At 37.4% G+C, this 17,772-nt stretch overlaps 2 protein-coding genes across 3 annotated transcripts in view; one reads left to right on the top strand and one right to left on the bottom strand.

The window, feature by feature from the left end:
• The window catches only part of LOC124868322 (complement C3-like), a 34,611-nt gene extending 27,684 nt beyond the window's left edge, over positions 1-6,927 (top strand). The window contains exons 40-44 of the mRNA XM_047365467.1: positions 1,147-1,236; positions 1,327-1,410; positions 1,557-1,637; positions 3,255-3,402; positions 6,313-6,927. Of these exons, the coding sequence (XP_047221423.1) occupies positions 1,147-1,236; positions 1,327-1,410; positions 1,557-1,637; positions 3,255-3,402; positions 6,313-6,457 (548 nt within the window). The 3' untranslated portion in view covers positions 6,458-6,927. The remainder of the gene's footprint in view (positions 1-1,146; positions 1,237-1,326; positions 1,411-1,556; positions 1,638-3,254; positions 3,403-6,312) is intronic.
• Positions 6,928-9,488: 2,561 nt separating this feature from the next.
• LOC124869021 (B-cell receptor CD22-like) lies at positions 9,489-17,116 on the bottom strand. 2 transcript variants are annotated; one of them, XM_047366727.1, is made up of 11 exons: positions 17,037-17,116; positions 14,123-14,479; positions 13,765-13,995; positions 12,536-12,802; positions 12,008-12,268; positions 11,656-11,916; positions 11,088-11,348; positions 10,931-10,943; positions 10,763-10,844; positions 10,602-10,662; positions 9,905-10,034 (listed from the first exon to the last, which is right to left on the bottom strand). In XM_047366727.1, exons 1-10 carry the CDS (start codon positions 17,098-17,100, stop codon positions 10,633-10,635), a joined length of 1,827 nt encoding a protein of 608 aa, XP_047222683.1. In that variant the 5' UTR covers positions 17,101-17,116; the 3' UTR covers positions 9,905-10,034; positions 10,602-10,632. The 2 variants fall into 2 exon arrangements, with proteins under 2 accessions (XP_047222682.1, XP_047222683.1); XM_047366726.1 differs by lacking the exon at positions 10,931-10,943 and having other exon boundaries at positions 9,489-10,034.
• Between the last annotated feature and the right edge of the window lie 656 nt (positions 17,117-17,772).

Genomic DNA, 17,772 nt, shown 5'->3' with positions numbered 1-17,772 from the left:
TCTAGTGTAAATGCTCCCTGGATGGTCTGAAGTGACACTTGGGTGCCTCTTACCTCCCCTAAATGTTCCTGGAATTGAGCTGTTTTCGTCATCTGGTTATTCAGGGCGTTGCATACAATGAAGGGGTCATCTGTGTGGGATGTGGCAAAAGGGTTCCCACTTCTATGCCTTTCTGTGACTCTTTCAGTTTGTCTGTATGTATGTTGCAATCTGCTGACGACATTGACACTCTAAGCTCAGTGGCCACTGCCATCTGAGAACATCCTGTTTGAAACCTTGCAGTGACGTTGCACTGTTGATCAACTGTTAGGAGTCGTCTTGGTCTCATGATGTCAAGATGTGAACAGCATGATAAGGAAGACCGTTTAAATACCAATTCTGATTGAACCAGAAAATGTATTGGTCATTTCATGGATCAAACACCTGTTGTCAATTTTGCTGTTAAGCTCCTTGTTAGACAACAGCAAGTTGTGCAAGAAATACTGAAGCATTAAACAGTTGGATGTGTGCTTCAAAAGTTTAGGGAAGATCACGTTAGGTTCACCTGTAAAGGTTATAGTGTATTTTAGGTTCATCCTGAAATTTCACCTGAAAGCCAAATATCCCTAACTTTTCGTGAGTAGTGTATATTGTGTTTCTTCTACTTTACAGTTATTTGCTCTGTTGTCAAGGCTTTTCACATCTGTCTGTCTCAGTTGTCGTGTCCTTGGGCACAACGCTTCACCCGCCTTGCCTGCTGATGGTGGTACACGTGAAGCGGCTGCCCCATTTCTGTTTGTCTGCCACAGGGCAGCTTCGGCTACAGTGTAGCTTACCACTGGCAGTGGGTGAATGTGTGTATGTAAGGGTAGATGACTGATTGTAGTGTAAAGCACTTTGGGGTCCTCGGACTTGGCAAAGCAGTATACAAGTATAGGCCATTTAACATAAATAAAATTTAAGTTTGTGGTTGTAACGTGACAAAAATATGAACAAATTCAAAGGGAAATAATACTTTTGCAAGGCAGTGTATCTATTATCCTTATAGGAAATTTGACCCATATGAATGTTGTTGTTAATTCAAATGACACTTTCTATTTGTCATTCTGCAAAACCTTTTTAAACATTTTTATTTAAAGTATTTATAAAAATGTCCTTCATTTTCAGATCACCGCTGCAGTCGTACTTACTCTCCCAAGGAGGACAGGGAGGAACTCTCCCAGATCTGCAACAACAACGTCTGCCGCTGTACACAGGGTAACAAGTGATCAAACTTCCAGCAGAAAATCAATGCACACTTATGCTACCTGGTATCAATTTACCATCATACTTTGTGTTACGCTGTAGGCGACTGCTGTGTCTCAAAATCTGAAGGTGAAAATTTCCTCAACAAAGAACGAGAGACGTTTGCCTGTAAAAGCTTACACCATGGTATGATGAACGGCTTCAAACACGCAGCTGATGTATTCATGAGTGTCCATCGAAGTAGTATTTGACTGCGCTAAACATATGAGGAATGGATGCACATTTGAAATAAGATTTCACCATTTTAATGCTTAATATATTCTGTGCTTCAGTTTGGCAGGTGAAGGTGCTCAGTATGATTCAGAGCTATTATGATAAATATGAGATGGAGATTACACAGGTTATTAAACTTGGTGAGTGGCAGCAATGATTCTGGTTTACTCTCTTGTAAATAAACACACCCTCGTGTGTGTACATTGTGAACTGCTAACTGTGTTACCTGGTTTATTATTCGTGTAATTTTAATAATTTATTTTCAAAAAGAAAAGCAGTGGTAACTTTTATTTCATTGTTTTAATGAAATAAAAGTTGCATTTTTTAATGCAAACCTAACTTTGTTGCATGCACATAATCCATAGCAAAGACTAATAGACATCAATTCTAGATACTGAAATTAACCTAAACTTTTTGACAGTCATAGTTTATAATAGGGTTTGATCTATAAAGGAGGGATAAGATCAAACAAAGATCTAAGACATGGAAATTATGAAGAATATCATGCTTAATTTTGATTCTGGTTTCTGCACACTTATGTTAAATTGCCAGATTTGTGCGATGTAAAAAACCTGTACCATGGTAAATTATTTAAAAACCTCTTTCACCTTTACTGTGACACATTTCCTATAAAAATAAAAACCAAACCATTTGTAAAATGATTATTTTACTGGTATGTTTTTATCCCTGGGAAGTTGCAGGGTTCAGTTCTGCTCTAGCTATAATTTGTTTCCTAGATGGTCTCATATTTTCCTCATGCACCCTCTGATACATGATGGTGATCTGCCCAGGACCTGATGAAGCAAAGAATTACCAAATCATTACACTCCCACCACTTTCCTGACAGCTGGTATTAGGATTCCTTTCCTTGAATCCATCATTTAGTTTACATTTCCTCTGTTGTCCAGATAGTTCTGTTTTCGACTCTTCTGCACAAAGAGCATTATTTTGAAGGCCTGGTCTTTGTTTAAATACTCTTTAGTAAATTTCAGTCCTTCATGTTTTTTGGAGTCTCTCTGATCGGACAGGCATGCACTTTCATATCAACAGTGGCAAGAGCCTGCTGTAGATCCCATTAAGTCATTTTAGGGTTTTTGGGGGCTTCTTCCAGCATCTTTGGGTCTGCTTTCATGGAGAATTTGCTTTGACTAATAGACCTGTGTTTGTTGACAGTCACTGTCAATGTCCTCCACTTGTACATTAATGTATGTACAGTAGAATGGCTGGTTGTAATTTTCATTAGACCTCTTTGAATCCCTTACCAGTCTCATAAGCTACTATAATCTTCCTTCTAAAAGCCTCAGATGGATCTTTCAATCTGCCAGCATCACACCAAACCAAATGTCTGTGGTTAAAACAAGGCAAACCTCCTTCAAAAAGCTGAGTAGTGACATCCTAATTATGTTCATCTAATGTGACATGTCTGTGTGAAATTTTACCTTTTCAAAGTAGGAATTAATTTGGAGGTGTTTACATTTTCTTACCAGAAATTGCATATTTTTATAGTCACATTTAACAGAAAAGTATTTCCTTTAGTTTTTTTTAAAATCATTTTTACGTTACATTTGTTTTTATTTCACCAATTAGATTTGTTTGTCTTTTGGTTGGGACAGGATTTGTCATATTAGAAATGGAAGGCGTTTGAAGTTATTTATCATGTAATTCTTTTAAGACACCAAAACCTGACTTGGTGTGTATACTTTTTAGGGCCACTGTGAGTAAATTATAAATAGATAAGACTTTTTTTGTACCTCCAGGTGTCGAGGCTGGAGTTGAAGTTGGTCAGAGGAGGTTCTTCATGTCTCATGGTGGCTGCAGAGAAGAACTCAACCTGAAACAGGGCTCCCAGTATCTTATCATTAGTCCTAAAGAAGACCAGTGGAACACTGACCCTGACAACAACAGGTGAGCAAGTATAATATTCTCAGTATCGGTAACCCTGCTTTTCAGCTCCCTCTTCATTACTGCTGGCCCTCTAGTGGAAGTTTGAGTGTTTTTGTGTTTTTTTCCCCACTTTGAAAAATTGGCTCCAGTGCTAAATGAAGCCCAGCCAGCCTCTTGGTCACTGTACCTTTGTGCAAAAGTCCCCCAATACTTGTTGGAGATTTTATTTTGATGGACACACCATACGGCAAATCACATGCAAAGATACAATACAGACCAAAAGTTTGGACACACCTTCTCATTCAAAGAGTTTTCTTTATTTTCATGACTATGAATATTGTAGCTTCACACTGAAGGCATAACTATGAATTAACACATGTGGAAATATATACTGAACAAAAAAGTGTGAAACAACTGAAAATATGTCTTATATTCTAGGTTCTTCAAAGTAGCCACCTTTTGCTTTGATTACTGCTCCACACACTCTTGGCATTCTGTTGATGAGCTTCAAGAGGTAGTCACCTGAAATGGTTTTCCAACAGTCTTGAAGGAGTTTCCAGAAGTGCTTAGCACTTGTTGGCCCTTTTGCCTTCACTTTGCGGTCCAGCTCACCTCAAACCATCTCGATTGGGTTCAGGTCCGGTGCAGCATCTGGTGCAGCACCCCATCACTCTCCTTCTTGGTCAAATAGCCCTTACACAGCCTGGAGGTGTGTTTGGGGTCATTGTCCTGTTGAAAAATAAATGATGGTCAAACGAAATGCAAACCGGATAGAATAGCATGCCGCTGCAAGATGCTGTTGTAGCCATGCTGGTTCAGTATGCCTTCAATTTTGAATAAATCCCCAACAGTGTCACCAGCAAAGCACCCCTACACCATCACACCTCCTCCTCCATGCTTCACGGTGGAAACCAGGCATGTAGAGTCCATCCGTTCACCTCTTCTGCGCCGCACAAAGACACGGTGGTTGGAACCAAAGATCTCAAACTTGGACTCATCAGACCAAAGCACAGATTTCCACTGGTCTAATGTCCATTCCTTGTGTTCTTTAGTCCAAACAAGTCTCTTCTGCTTGTTGCCTGTCCTCAGCAGTGGTTTCCTAGCAGCTATTTTACCATGAAGGCCTGATTCACACAGTCTCCTCTTAACAGTTGTTCTAGAAATGCATCTGCTGCTAGAACTCTGTGTGGCATTGACCTGTTCTCTAATCTGAGCTGCTGTTAACCTGCGATTTCTGAGGCTGGTGACTCGGATGAACTTATCGTCCACAGCAGAGGTGACTCTTGGTCTTCCTTTCCAGGGGCGGTCCTCATGTGAGCCAGTTTCTTTGTAGCACTTGATGGTTTTTGTGACTGCACTTGGGGACACTTTCAAAGTTTTCCCAATTGTTCGGACTGACTGACCTTAATTTCTTAAAGTAATGATGGCCACTCGTTTTTCTTTACTTAGCTGCTTTTTTTCTTGCCATAATACAAATTCTAACAGTCTATTCAGTAGGACTATCAGCTGTGTACTGTACCCACCTCCTGCACAACACAACTGATGGTCCCAACCCCATTTATAAGGCTTGAAATCCCTCTTATTAAACCTGACAGGGCACACCTGTGAAGTGAAAACCATTTCAGGTGACTACCTCTTGAAGCTCATCAACAGAATGCCAAGAGTGTGCGGAGCAGTAATCAAAGCAAAAGGTGGCTACTTTGAAGAACCTAGAATATAAGACATATTTTCAGTTGTTTCACACTTTTTTGTTCAGTATATAATTCCACATGTGTTAATTCATAGTTTTGATGCCTTCAGTGTGAAGCTACAATATTCATAGTCATGAAAATAAAGAAAACTCTTTGAATGAGAAGGTGTGTCCAAACTTTTGGTCTGTACTGTAGATAAGCGTCGTACCATTATGGGAAATATAGAAGGGTGACAGATGTTCGAAAACAGCAAGTGTAGTAGTACAGACCTGGTACATAAAGAAACAAGGAGCCAGTTATTTAAATGCAGCGGAATAGTCTAAATTAGTAACTGAGTAAATGGGGATTTTATTAATAGCAAAATGGAAATGCATTAAAAATAAGGCCTTTATAAATAAAACTTGCTTAGCAATGCACAACCTATTCATTGTTAAATGAGGCTAAAATAGAAGGCTCTGAGTGATAAATGGAAGCTGTAGGAACTTACTATTTGAATGGAGTCAAGCCAACAAAGAGAAAATCTTTGAAAAGATCCGGACCTCCCATCATGCTTCACCAGACTGTGAACCATGTTTCAACACTGGTAGACTTTAGTGTAAATAACCATTTAATGCAAAAGTGACACAGTGTTTACTGTGTCACTTTAACCATGGATACAATTTAACCGCTGTGACATTTTTGAGGGTCAAGTAGTTTTAGATGGCAGAAATTCACACTTAATTGCACTCTGGTTTAAACAGCTGTTAACTTGACTCATACAAAATTATTGTACCTGCTTGTTTGCTCTGAGTACTGTCTGCAGCAAGTAAAACACAGATAACTCAGAAGTTCTCCAAATTACCCTAGTAAAACAAATAAACAAGAAAGAACAACTTATCCTTTTAAAAGCCATCTACTAAATATACTCTAATAAGATCGAAGTATGAAATTATAACCCTTTCTGGGTCGTGGCGCACGGTGAAGCAGTAGAACGTGCAACCCGTTTACGGAGGCCTCAGTCCCTGACAGCCATGTGGGGTTCGAGTCTTGACCCCCGAAACCTATGCTGCATGCTCTCCACTCCACTTCCTGTCTACCTACTTTTGAAAAATTACTACAATAAAGGCCAGTAGTGCTGCAAAAAGCAAAGGGCGAGCCATGAAATCAAAATCTCACAACCAGGTTAGTGTAACATACGTTAACTGCATTAATAGGGAGTAATCTAAGATTTTTTTACATCTGTTTTACTATTTGTTCCCAGGTTTATCTACATGTTGGGGAAGGACACCTGGGTGGAGCGCTGGCCTTCAGATGCAGAGTGTTCGAGCAATCCCAGCATGCAAGTTAAATGCAAAACTCTCAGTGATGCTGCAAGTGATCTATCTGTGAATGGCTGCAGGCTGTAGTTTTATCCAAACAGCTGCTACACACACTTTTGTTCCAAATATGGCAAATAGGACTTCTTTCTTTTAATTGTATCTCTGTGTATGCATCTCTGTAAGGAGGAAAAAAGTAAAATTGTGTCTACTTGTCTAACTGTTGGGCTTTCCCTGGGTACTTTAAACATAATTAGACTGGGGAACAACGAAAAACTGCAATAAAAAGTCCCACAAAAATGACTGTCTTTTTAAAGATAAGTTAATGATCCAAAACGCAAAACGTTACTCTTCCATTTTAATAGATACTGCACTGTAGCATTTGATGCTACTGTATATATATTAATAAAAACTGTGAATATTAAGATAATAAAGCACATTCAAAACACTTAAGATAAATTTAGAATGATGTGTGCTCAAATAGAGAAGAGATGTATTAGTGCTGCATGCTGATATGTAGTGCAAGTGTGGAATATTAAAAATAAACTATATTACTCCCAGTTTATTTGAAACCTTTTTTTCTTTGGCATGATTTAGAGACATCAAAAGGTTTGTAATGTGTTAAGCAACCCTAATTTCACTTGCAAAACAGAATGTCTTAAAATGAAAGGTTTTGTGGTCAGGCTATGACACACTGGAGATTAGAGCTTAGTTCCTTACAGTTATTTATTTGCATTGTGGATAAAAAGGCGGTAAAAAAGTATTGTTAAAGCAAAATACTGTAAACAAGATTTAGCTTGTTGCCTTATACAGCATGAAAAATGATTAGTGACAAAAGAATTAGAGAAGAATCTATCTTAATCATTTACACAACAATGTTGATGGTTAAAGAATATATTTTATCAATTTAATAAACTTTTTACATCCTTTTTAGATGTGTTCAAGCTTGTAAATCATAACAGCTAAATTCAGTCCCTGTCTGAGGTTAGGAAGTAAATGAAAAGCTTAAAAGAAATAAAATACAAGGCAGTTGAAAACATAGCTGAAAGTTGCAGAGGAATGATGAAGATGGTTACAGACAATTGAACACAGTCGTTGGATGGTAAAAAGTAAACTCAAGCAAATGGTACACATGTAGAGGTCAAAAGTTAAAACCATAGTATATAATCTGTTGCTCCTTTTGGCATCAATGAGACATTAGCAGATTTTATTTTACACATGCAAATTAAAAATGCTGGTAAAACAATACATTTTCTCACCTGAGAAACTTTAGTCACACAAAAACATCTGTGGTCAACTCAGTGGTCTGCCTGTTGACTTTGTTAGAGCTACTATTATCCCCTTAACCCCAAGCATTTTGTTGTTATTTAATTAAAATGAAAGATTTGTGATATGATTAAAATATTATACAGAAATAATTGTGTAATGTTTCTGGAGCAAAAGGAGTTTGTAACAGAGACTGGTTTTGTGGGTGAGGAGAAATCAGATGACTTCACCTTCTTACTTCACAGTTCTCACCTACTTTTTCTCCTTTTGAGGAAAGTTGGAGCACTCACTCCTTCATTTCTATGTTGCAAGTGGTTAAACATCCTTTGAACTTATTCTCAATAAATTTTTATTCTCAATCTAATTTTTATCAAGACAATTATTTGTTTTCTGTTTAAAACAATCACCAATTGTGAAATGAAGTTCCAGATGACACGTCTCCTCTCTGTACAGGTCCTTCTCAAAATATTAGCATATTGTGATAAAGTTCATTATTTTCCATAATGTAATGATGAAAATTTAACATTCATATATTTTAGATTCATTGCACACTAACTGAAATATTTCAGGTCTTTTATTGTCTTAATACGGATGATTTTGGCATACAGCTCATGAAAACCCAAAATTCCTATCTCACAAAATTAGCATATTTCATCCGACCAATAAAAGAAAAGTGTTTTTAATACAAAAAACGTCAACCTTCAAATAATCATGTACAGTTATGCACTCAATACTTTTTTTTTTTGGCATTTCCTTCTCCCCAGTCTTCCTCCAGACTCTGGCACCTTGATTTCTGAATGACATGCAGAATTTGCTTTCATCCGAAAAAAGTACTTTGGACCACTGAGCAACAGTCCAGTGCTGCTTCTCTGTAGCCCAGGTCTGGGGAATGTGGCACCTGTAGCCCATTTCCTGCACACACCTGTGCACGGTGGCTCTGGATGTTTCTACTCCAGACTCAGTCCACTGCTTCCGCAGGTCCCCCAAGGTCTGGAATCGGCCCTTTTCCACAATCTTCCTCAGGGTCCGGTCACCTCTTCTCGTTGTGCAGCGTTTTCTGCCACACTTTTTCCTTCCCACAGACTTCCCACTGAGGTGCCTTGATACAGCACTCTGGGAACAGCCTATTCGTACAGAAATTTCTTTCTGTGTCTTACCCTCTTGCTTGAGGGTGTCAATAGTGGCCTTCTGGACAGCAGTCAGGTCGGCAGTCTTACCCATGATTGGGGTTTTGAGTGATGAACCAGGCTGGGAGTTTTAAAGGCCTCAGGAATCTTTTGCAGGTGTTTAGAGTTAACTCGTTGATTCAGATGATTAGGTTCATAGCTCGTTTAGAGACCCTTTTAATAATATGCTAATTTTGTGAGATAGGAATTTTGGGTTTTCATGAGCTGTATGCCAAAATCATCCGTATTAAGACAATAAAAGACCTGAAATATTTCAGTTAGTGTGCAATAAATCTAAAATATATGAATGTTAAATTTTCATCATGACATTATGGAAAATAATTAACTTTATCACAATATGCTAATATTTTGAGAAGGACCAGTATATGGTAGTTCACTTCGTGTTTCAATGTGTCAGAAAGCGACATTTGTTGAATTATGCTGTTTACCAGCAATAATGATAATATTATTAAGTGTAAAAGAGAAGTTTAAAGTAGACAGTTCATTCTGCAGGCATTTTGAGAGAACCTTATGATTACCTAGAGACTGATCGAACAATGCTATAGGTGAGGTCAATAAAAAAAAGAACAACAACTAGAGGACTGCAAGTTTGTCTGTACAACGTAAATGTTAATTATCCAGCTTAGGTCTTTGGAACTTATTGATTACACTGTATAATGCAGCTAAATCCTCTCCAGGTTCTGGACCTTCAGTTCTGAAATGATATTAACAGTGAAACAAAAAACAAAAAAACATAAACACCACATGAATTGCTATGAGAGTATACAGATATATTTTTTATATTTTACTTTTACTTGGGAGAACAAATTTGTCCCACAAATCATAAAAGAGACAAACCTAAAAAAAAACAGGCTACTCTGACTGGTATAGTTAGAGACCATAGCACGAATAAAGCAAAAATACTTTATTTGTACTTTAGAAAATCCTGCCAGCCAGCTTAAGGATATATTGTCTTCTATAATAAGCCAAATGTATTGTCTCTTAGTATTTAGCTGAGCAAGACCTTCTGATTTAGGATCTGCTTACCTCTGAAAAGTGGTACTTGCAAATTTGACGGTTGCATACTCTACACCCTGCTCCTCCTCTTCCTCCTCATTAGGTTTGCCAGTTTTAGCAGGTTTAAAATTTGCATAGACAGGATCTTTCTGCTTCTTCAAGAACCGTACACTGGCATACTGAAAGTCTTCCTGCGGCTCTGAAAGATTGTCTTGACACTGCAAAGCCAAATGCATTTCAGAATCTTTTACAAAGTCACTTCTCAAATGTGTACCTGAGCAATTGAGAACAGCTGTGCTTAGGACAGCTTATTACAAACAAGGCAGTTACCATAGGCAGTTGATCAAGATGGCTGCAATGCCTTTCACATAAAAAGTAGATATGTTTATAATGAGGTCATGACCCAAGTAATCCACACATACTAAAACAATTAAAACAAATCAATCTGGAAATGATGCATGACAAAGTAAAATGACACCAGAAGCAGGAACTGAACATGCTTAATGAAATTTATTAAATAGTTTTGCACAGGGCCCAACCAGCTGATATTAACTGGCACTAATGTGCCATACTAATGTATGGTGTGATTTCCATGTGAGTAGTCACATCAGAAATATATTTACTGAGATAAAATGTTGATGGCATTAGTCTCTTATTATTACTGATCCCACCAGCAGCACTAGCACCTCTCTCCTAGCTCCTCTCAGAACTTACTAAATCTTGTAACAGACGTTGAGCAATTCAGTGAAGCAAAAATAATGTCAGCTTCTTAAGTCCCACCTTACCTGCTCAATGTTGTTGGGGCTTTCGCCTTGTTTAGGTGATGGTATTGATTGTCTCCGCTTTCTATTTGTTAGAAAAATTTGTTAGTGGGTATTTTATAGTTCCTAAAATAACCGTGTTGTGGCTAAATGTAAGAAATATAGAGTAAAATACATTAACTTACCTCAATAAGAAAAAGACAAAGAGAAATATGATGATCAGAAAGATAAAAACAGTAGTTCCAATGACTGCTAGATTTAAAGACCCTGGAATAGCAAAAAGGTGAAATCAAACCAAGTTGAGAGTCTTTGTCAACAAATTTAATTTCTTTTCCACTTCTTTTTAGGTATACCTCATGCACTGTCCTGCAAATGCATTCAGAAAATAGTGAGTCAATGCCACGTACAAATGTATTCTGTTTGACCACCACTTCCTTCCTCACTTTACATAATACAGGGATCGTTCACAAATTTAAATGAGAAACTTTGCAAAGGAACTGAAAGGTTTACCTGCCACAACAATCACAGACCCAGTGGAGTTACTGCGTCCCATCTTGTTCTGGACTTGGCAGTAATAATTCCCACTGTGTTCATATAGTATGTCGCTGATGGTGAAGGTTTGTTCAGAAGCTTTTGGTGACTCCTCTCCCTCCTTGTACCAGGTGTATTCAGCTGCTGGGTTAGCATCACTCCTGCAGGTCAGAGTCACTGAGATGCCCTCTACGATCTCACCAGAAGGACTTAGTGACACTGCTGGTAATCTGGGAGCATCTGCAAGAACAAAATGAGGTTGTGTTGCTTGAAGTTTATATATATAGCACCAATTCACAACACATGTTGTGATGCAACATATACAGTTTTATAATGTTTTTAATAAAAAACATCTGCACCTTTTTATTATTGTCTACAACAGTTATATCCCAAATTAAACAACTCAGTTTGGTAAAACTGTAACCTAATAAATGTCAAACAGACACTGATTTTATTATACAGATGCTTTGTTTGAAAGTTACTTAATAATAATGCCAAAATATAACAGTTAATAATGGAAGACATTTTTTAATGTGCTACTGCTCACATTTAACATCAATATTGATTCTTGTAGATGTCTTTTCACCCCTGTTGTTCATGGCTGTACAGTAATATTGCCCAGAATCAGACGACTCGATGTAGTTAAAGATCAAATAATTTTTTGATTCCAGACATTTTTGGCCATTTTCCCTGTACCACTTGTATTCAGCTGCTGGGTTAGCATCACTGGTACAGGTCACAGTCACTGAGCTGCCCTCCACGATCTCACCAGAAGAAGTTATTGACACAGAGGGAAGCTTTGGAGCATCTGACAAAACAACACGTAGACATTTATTAAGCAAGCATGAAATGCAAATACTTCCAGATATATAAACATGAATTTCCTACAAAAAACTTACAGAGAACATCTAGAAACCGAGGTGAAGAGTTACGATGTCCATACTGATTCTCAGATTTGCAAGAGTAGTTTCCTCTGTCCTTAGAGCTGACAGCAGAGAAATAATAAAGCTGTTTTGATCCATTAGGAAGGATTTTATTCTCCTTGTACCAGGTGTATTCAGCTGCTGGGTTAGCATCACTGCTGCAGTTTAGAGTCACTGGCAAACCCTCCTCTACTTTACCCGAGGGGATCACTGACACGGTACAGGTCTTTGGACGGTCTGTATGAGTAAACAGTATTAACAATTGAAAGACTGAAGTAAGACTTGTATGTTTCTAGCTACATTACAGAATATAATAAAAATTGAAGTCTGCTTTTCTGAACTGGTTTCTGAATAAAATAAGGGGATAAATCTGCTTAACTGTCTAAACCACAAACAGCATACCGTGAAACTGGATCAGGCAGATAACAAACAAAAACTTTTATTTTCTGTTTGAAATCTGTAATCTGAAAGATTAAACCCATTTATCTGTTGTGTAGTACTCACATAACACATTGATATAAATACTGCGAGACGTTATCCTTCCAAGGTCATTGTCAGCTTCACAGTGATACCATCCAGAATCAGAGGCCTGGATGGAGCTGAAGACTCTTTGTGTTTCACTTCTGGGTTTTTGAACATGAGCTCCATTTTGCCTGTACCAGGTGTATTTAGCTGTAGGGTTAGCATCACTGCTGCAGTTTAGAGTCACTGCAGTGCCTTCTGCAATTTCACCCGAGGGGATCGCTGACAGTAAAGTGATATTTGGGGCATCTAGAGAAGACATGAGCAAAACGCAAATAATTTTCAAATGAAACAATGACTCTGCAGTTTCGTTCAACTAATTCCAAACATCAATAAATTTACAAAAAAATTTATTTATACATTTTGCCGATAGAAAATGACACTCCTATCTACCAAAAGATATGATACCAGAGGGCTATATTTTGGAAAATGAAAAATGTTTCTGTTTTTATTTACATTTTTAAGAAATGGCATATCAGAAATAATTTATGCTCATCTGCATAATCACAGGAAAAGCCTTTATTCCGCATAGTAATAAATGCAGTTTTACATGTTGTATTTTTGAACATCAATCTTTTACAGTGGTCTTAAGGTCCTGAGCTCAAACCACAGCCTGGTGTTTTTTTTGCTTGGATTTTTCATGTTGGAGGTGTGGGTTCTCCTCGGGTACTCCTACTTGGAGGGATGAATGGATGTATTTATCTTCTGACTGGAAATCATACTAATGTCTAATGTTGGCCAGACCGGAGTCCTGAATTGAATCTAATGGAGAATCTGTTGAGGGGCTTACAGATTAGGGTGATGGCAAGAAGGCCTTCCAACCTCAAAGACTTGGGAGTTCATCACCAGAGATAAATGGTCAAACTACCAGTGGAAACTTAAAAAAAGCTAGTCTGCAACTATAAGAACAGTTTGATTTCTGTACAGTCAATAAAGAAAGATTATTAAAAAAAATTACAAGACATTTTTTGAAAGTTTTTGTAAATAAAAACATTAATTTTTCTAATTGAAACTGGTTTTACATTGTTTTATTAATGTTTGACAGAGGCCTGTCTCATAGCAAAATTATTGGTTGAATTAAAATAATCTCAAATCTAAACCTGCCGGGGCTAAGAACAGATTGGGGTTAAACTGCAATTTTAAGTTTAACTTATTTTACTTTATTACTCTTTAAACAGTTTAATGAGATAAGTATGGATATGCAAACTTACACACTGCAGGAGATGGGAAAGACTCGTATCCTTTAATGGCACAATAATATTTGCCTGTTGCATTAAATGTCTGCAGGAGATAACTCTGATTGTTTACGTTGAGTTTCTGTTCATCGTTGAACCAGATGTAGGAAACTGGATGAGACAGCTGGCATTTATTGTTACATGTAAGCTCGATCCTCTTTTGATTATGGTCTGTTGATCCGGTTATATTCACCTGAACCTGTGGATCTATGTGGACCAAAACAAATCATAATTTTAGAGAATTTACACAAGCATGTCACAGACTTATATACATAGTTTACTCAGTTATATTTGCAACAGCTTAAAACAAACTGACTTAAATTGGAAGTGCTACCTGTGATGGATAAATGGACTCCAGGTAAACCAGTATATTTTCCAAATTCATGGTTTGTTGTGAACCTGAACTTGTACACATTCGAGTCACTTTTTCCCAGATTTGAGATGTTCATAGTGCAGGCATTGTTTATGCATTGATAATCCACACGGTTTGAATAGCTCCCCTCTTTCTTCAGATCTCTATAGTTTCCATTCATCTCTTCTGTAAACCAAAATGTTTTCTCAACAACAGTTGGTTTGTTGTTGATTTTAGATGGGTATGTATAGGAGCACTTTATTTGCACTGCTGATCCTTTTAGGGCACAAATCTGTGAAGGAGAGCAGGTCACCTTCCAGTCATCATTCCCACAGACAACTGGAAGACAAAACACACAAAACAGATCTTAAGTAAAATGCTCAAGTAAACATATTTTTATGGAACTGAGCTACATTTTCATAATTATAACTCAGTGTTTGAGGGACCTGGGGCCTCATACGCAAAATAACATGTGGCACACTCGCCTTTCCACTTAAAGCTGAGATGCATCAATAATCAACTGACTGTGGACGAAGCCCCACAGCAGTTCTAGACTGATGTAGTCATGTTTCTACTCCTATTTAGTCATTGGTGACCCTTAGAAAAAAAGCTGGCTTAATTATATGTTAATGATGTGAAAATAATGACTGTGCACTCTAGAGATGCACGATGAACACTTAATATATCAATGTGTTGCAATTTCATGAGTGTATATTAGAGCATCAGCCAGGGCTGGCCCGAGGTTGTTTAGGGCCTTCAGCAGAATTTAATTTGGGCCCCTCATTCTGTTAAAAATACCACCACCACTAACAGGATTCAAAACAGATTTGGTGGAATCTGGGAGTGGGGTCCAAGTTCAATCAGCTGAGCAGAAACGCAATCAGGGATCATTTGTTATTATTTGCTGAGATGTATTTGTTAAGAAATTGAACTTAAGTACAGAGAAAAGATTAAAATCCTAGCGTCAGAATATAACTAACAATGAAGAACAATAAAGAAAACAGTTTGTACTTTTACAAACTAAACTTGCTAGATTAAATTTTTATTTATATATATTGACACCATTAAATTAAACTTAATAGTATTCATATTCTCAATAAACTAATATAACAATTGTAGATCTATGGTCTATGATAAAAATCAAGCATTTATGGGAGGCCTCTGATGGTTTGGGGGCCCTAAGAAGCTACTTAGTTTGCATATGCCTTGGGCTGGCTCTGGCATCAGCCATGTGGTGTAGAAACATAATAATAGCATTAATTATTATTATTATTATTGACAGACGCCACGATGTGAAGACAGCATGTATATAGAGACTGAGAAGATTTTCTGGTCCGAGATGAAGACCGTCTCATAAGGTGCTTCAAGGGCAGTCCTTATGGTGCTACAGCCGGTTTAGGAGGACGGCACGATGAGCCATGTGTTGCCGTACCCATTAAGCGATTTTACTACCTCACTAATCAGGGCGGAGCCATCTTAGCTGTGTGGGATAGAAATCTCAAAATGTCACCCAAGTTTATCAAATCCTCATAAAATGCAGTTGAATAGGCCAACAGTTTGCAGTGAGTGAAGGTTTTCCTAATGAGATTCGTAGGTCTTGACTGCAGGCACATAGCTAAAAGCATCTTCACAGGGTGAATATGTTTATCTAACAAGACATATTTTCATTTCATCGACTAAATGATGTTATATATTGTTGTGTTTTGTATCATAGAACTATATTTGAAGGGCAAATGCTTTGAACCAATATTGTGTTGAGGTGGCCTGGCATGATTTATCACTAACAAACAGCACGGTTGGGAGCAGACTACAAGCTGGCTTCTTGGTGAATAAATTCACTTCATTGTTCTGATATTAATCCCCCTGATGCACACTGAGGCTGTGTGCATGTGGAAGCATGTTCTTCTCAGTGGTTACACTGAGTCGCTTTATGGTTTTGCTGTTTAAACCAAGCTCCTGACTGCCACTGAGTTTGCACGTAGAATATAAGTAGTTCTAATTTAGGAGTGTTTAAAACTTCCACTCCAGTAAGTTCCTCTTCAATCTCGAAAACATGATTTTCAGTTGTGCAGAGCAGACAATCACACATGCAGGCCTTACTTACATCTATTTGTATATGTAAATGAAAGAATCTATTCCCCTTAATTGAGTTTAATTCCTTGTTGATTATAACGTGCAAATATATTATGCACAGTTTCATATATTACTGGCCTTTTTTTGTGCAGGTTTTGTTTTCAGGATTTAAACATACGTCTTGTTTTAGGAGGATGTTTACGCTTAAAGAAATCCAAGGTCTGTGTCAGGCTCTAAAATGTTTTAAATCTGACCTCAGTGATACAAAAAAACATACCACAGATTTTCTATGTAATTATTTATTAAAACAAAGATGAACTCCTAACTTAAAGTAGAAATATTTATGGAAAACCAAGACATTAAATTATTGTCGTTGATTTCTTTTTTACATTGAATGCACACATGATACTAATTTAAAAATGTTTAGTTTTAATAAAAGCATTAAAAGAAATGAAGAGTTATAGCTGATAAAGTGTTCATCGTGTCATTTCTTCATAACCCCTAGAAACACAGCAAATTTTGCATTTGAAATATAACAAGTTTACAAAAAGTTCACACAGTTCAGTGGTTCAGTTTTTGATTCAGTTCAATTTATTCCTAACAAATGTTGCCTTTACAAAATACTTTACAAAACCAAGAGATCCAGATTATAGAGAGAAATCTATTTTTAGTAATACTTAAATGTTCTTCCTCAAACCCTTGCGCTTCCCCAATATCTAGACACTTTCAATTCTTAGTACCTTCTTACTAATCAGTGCTAAAAGTTTTAAATATTATACATGTACATAGTTCAACGTACAAAGTAAACTTTACTATACATTACCTGCCGCAGTAAGGACAATAACTCTGCAGATTGCTCCAGAGAAACTCATAGCTACTCCTTTCATCTCTTTGAAGGACTTAAAAAAGACCAGAACTGTTTTTTTACCTGCAGAACAAACGGGGAGGAAGTACGTTTTTTTCCCACAGGGCATTATGCAAAAGACTGAATGTTGTTTAAAATAAACACTGTTTCCTTCCTTTTTTTCATCATCAGTATGCATGATCTGACAAATGGCAGTTCATGATGGAAGTAGATAAACAGCAGTACAATGTATGAAAAAAGAATGAAGCTTTTTAGGATGTCAGGAATGTTGCCACCATGGCTACAGCAGATGCCCCTCCATCAGTCTTTGCTGTGAGATGTAGGGGGTCAGTGAGATATTCTGTCCAGCAGTTACACTATTGTCATTTCTGATGTAAAGAATGTGATTGGAAGACAAGTATTCAAAAATGAGTGCCCTAACGTTATACAATGCGCGCTGATAAATACTCTGTCCTTTTCCAATGTGATTTTTATTCAGAATGATTTTATCTCAAGACACAATCTGGATTTCCTTTTATTGAATGAGACCTGGTTGAAAGCAGGTGACAACAGTGCTTTTACTGAGCTCCTTCTTTCTGACTATGTATTATTCAGTGCCCCACAGCAAAGTTTTTATGAGACATTATGCCTAATTATGAGAACATACTCAACAGTGGAGACTTTAATATACATGTCTGTTGGACTTCAAATCAAC

This window comes from Girardinichthys multiradiatus, chromosome 5, assembly GCF_021462225.1.
Source record: "Girardinichthys multiradiatus isolate DD_20200921_A chromosome 5, DD_fGirMul_XY1, whole genome shotgun sequence".
NCBI lineage: Eukaryota > Metazoa > Chordata > Actinopteri > Cyprinodontiformes > Goodeidae > Girardinichthys > Girardinichthys multiradiatus.
Note: the sequence above shows the minus strand (reverse complement) of the source record. Positions and strands in the feature narration are given on the sequence as shown.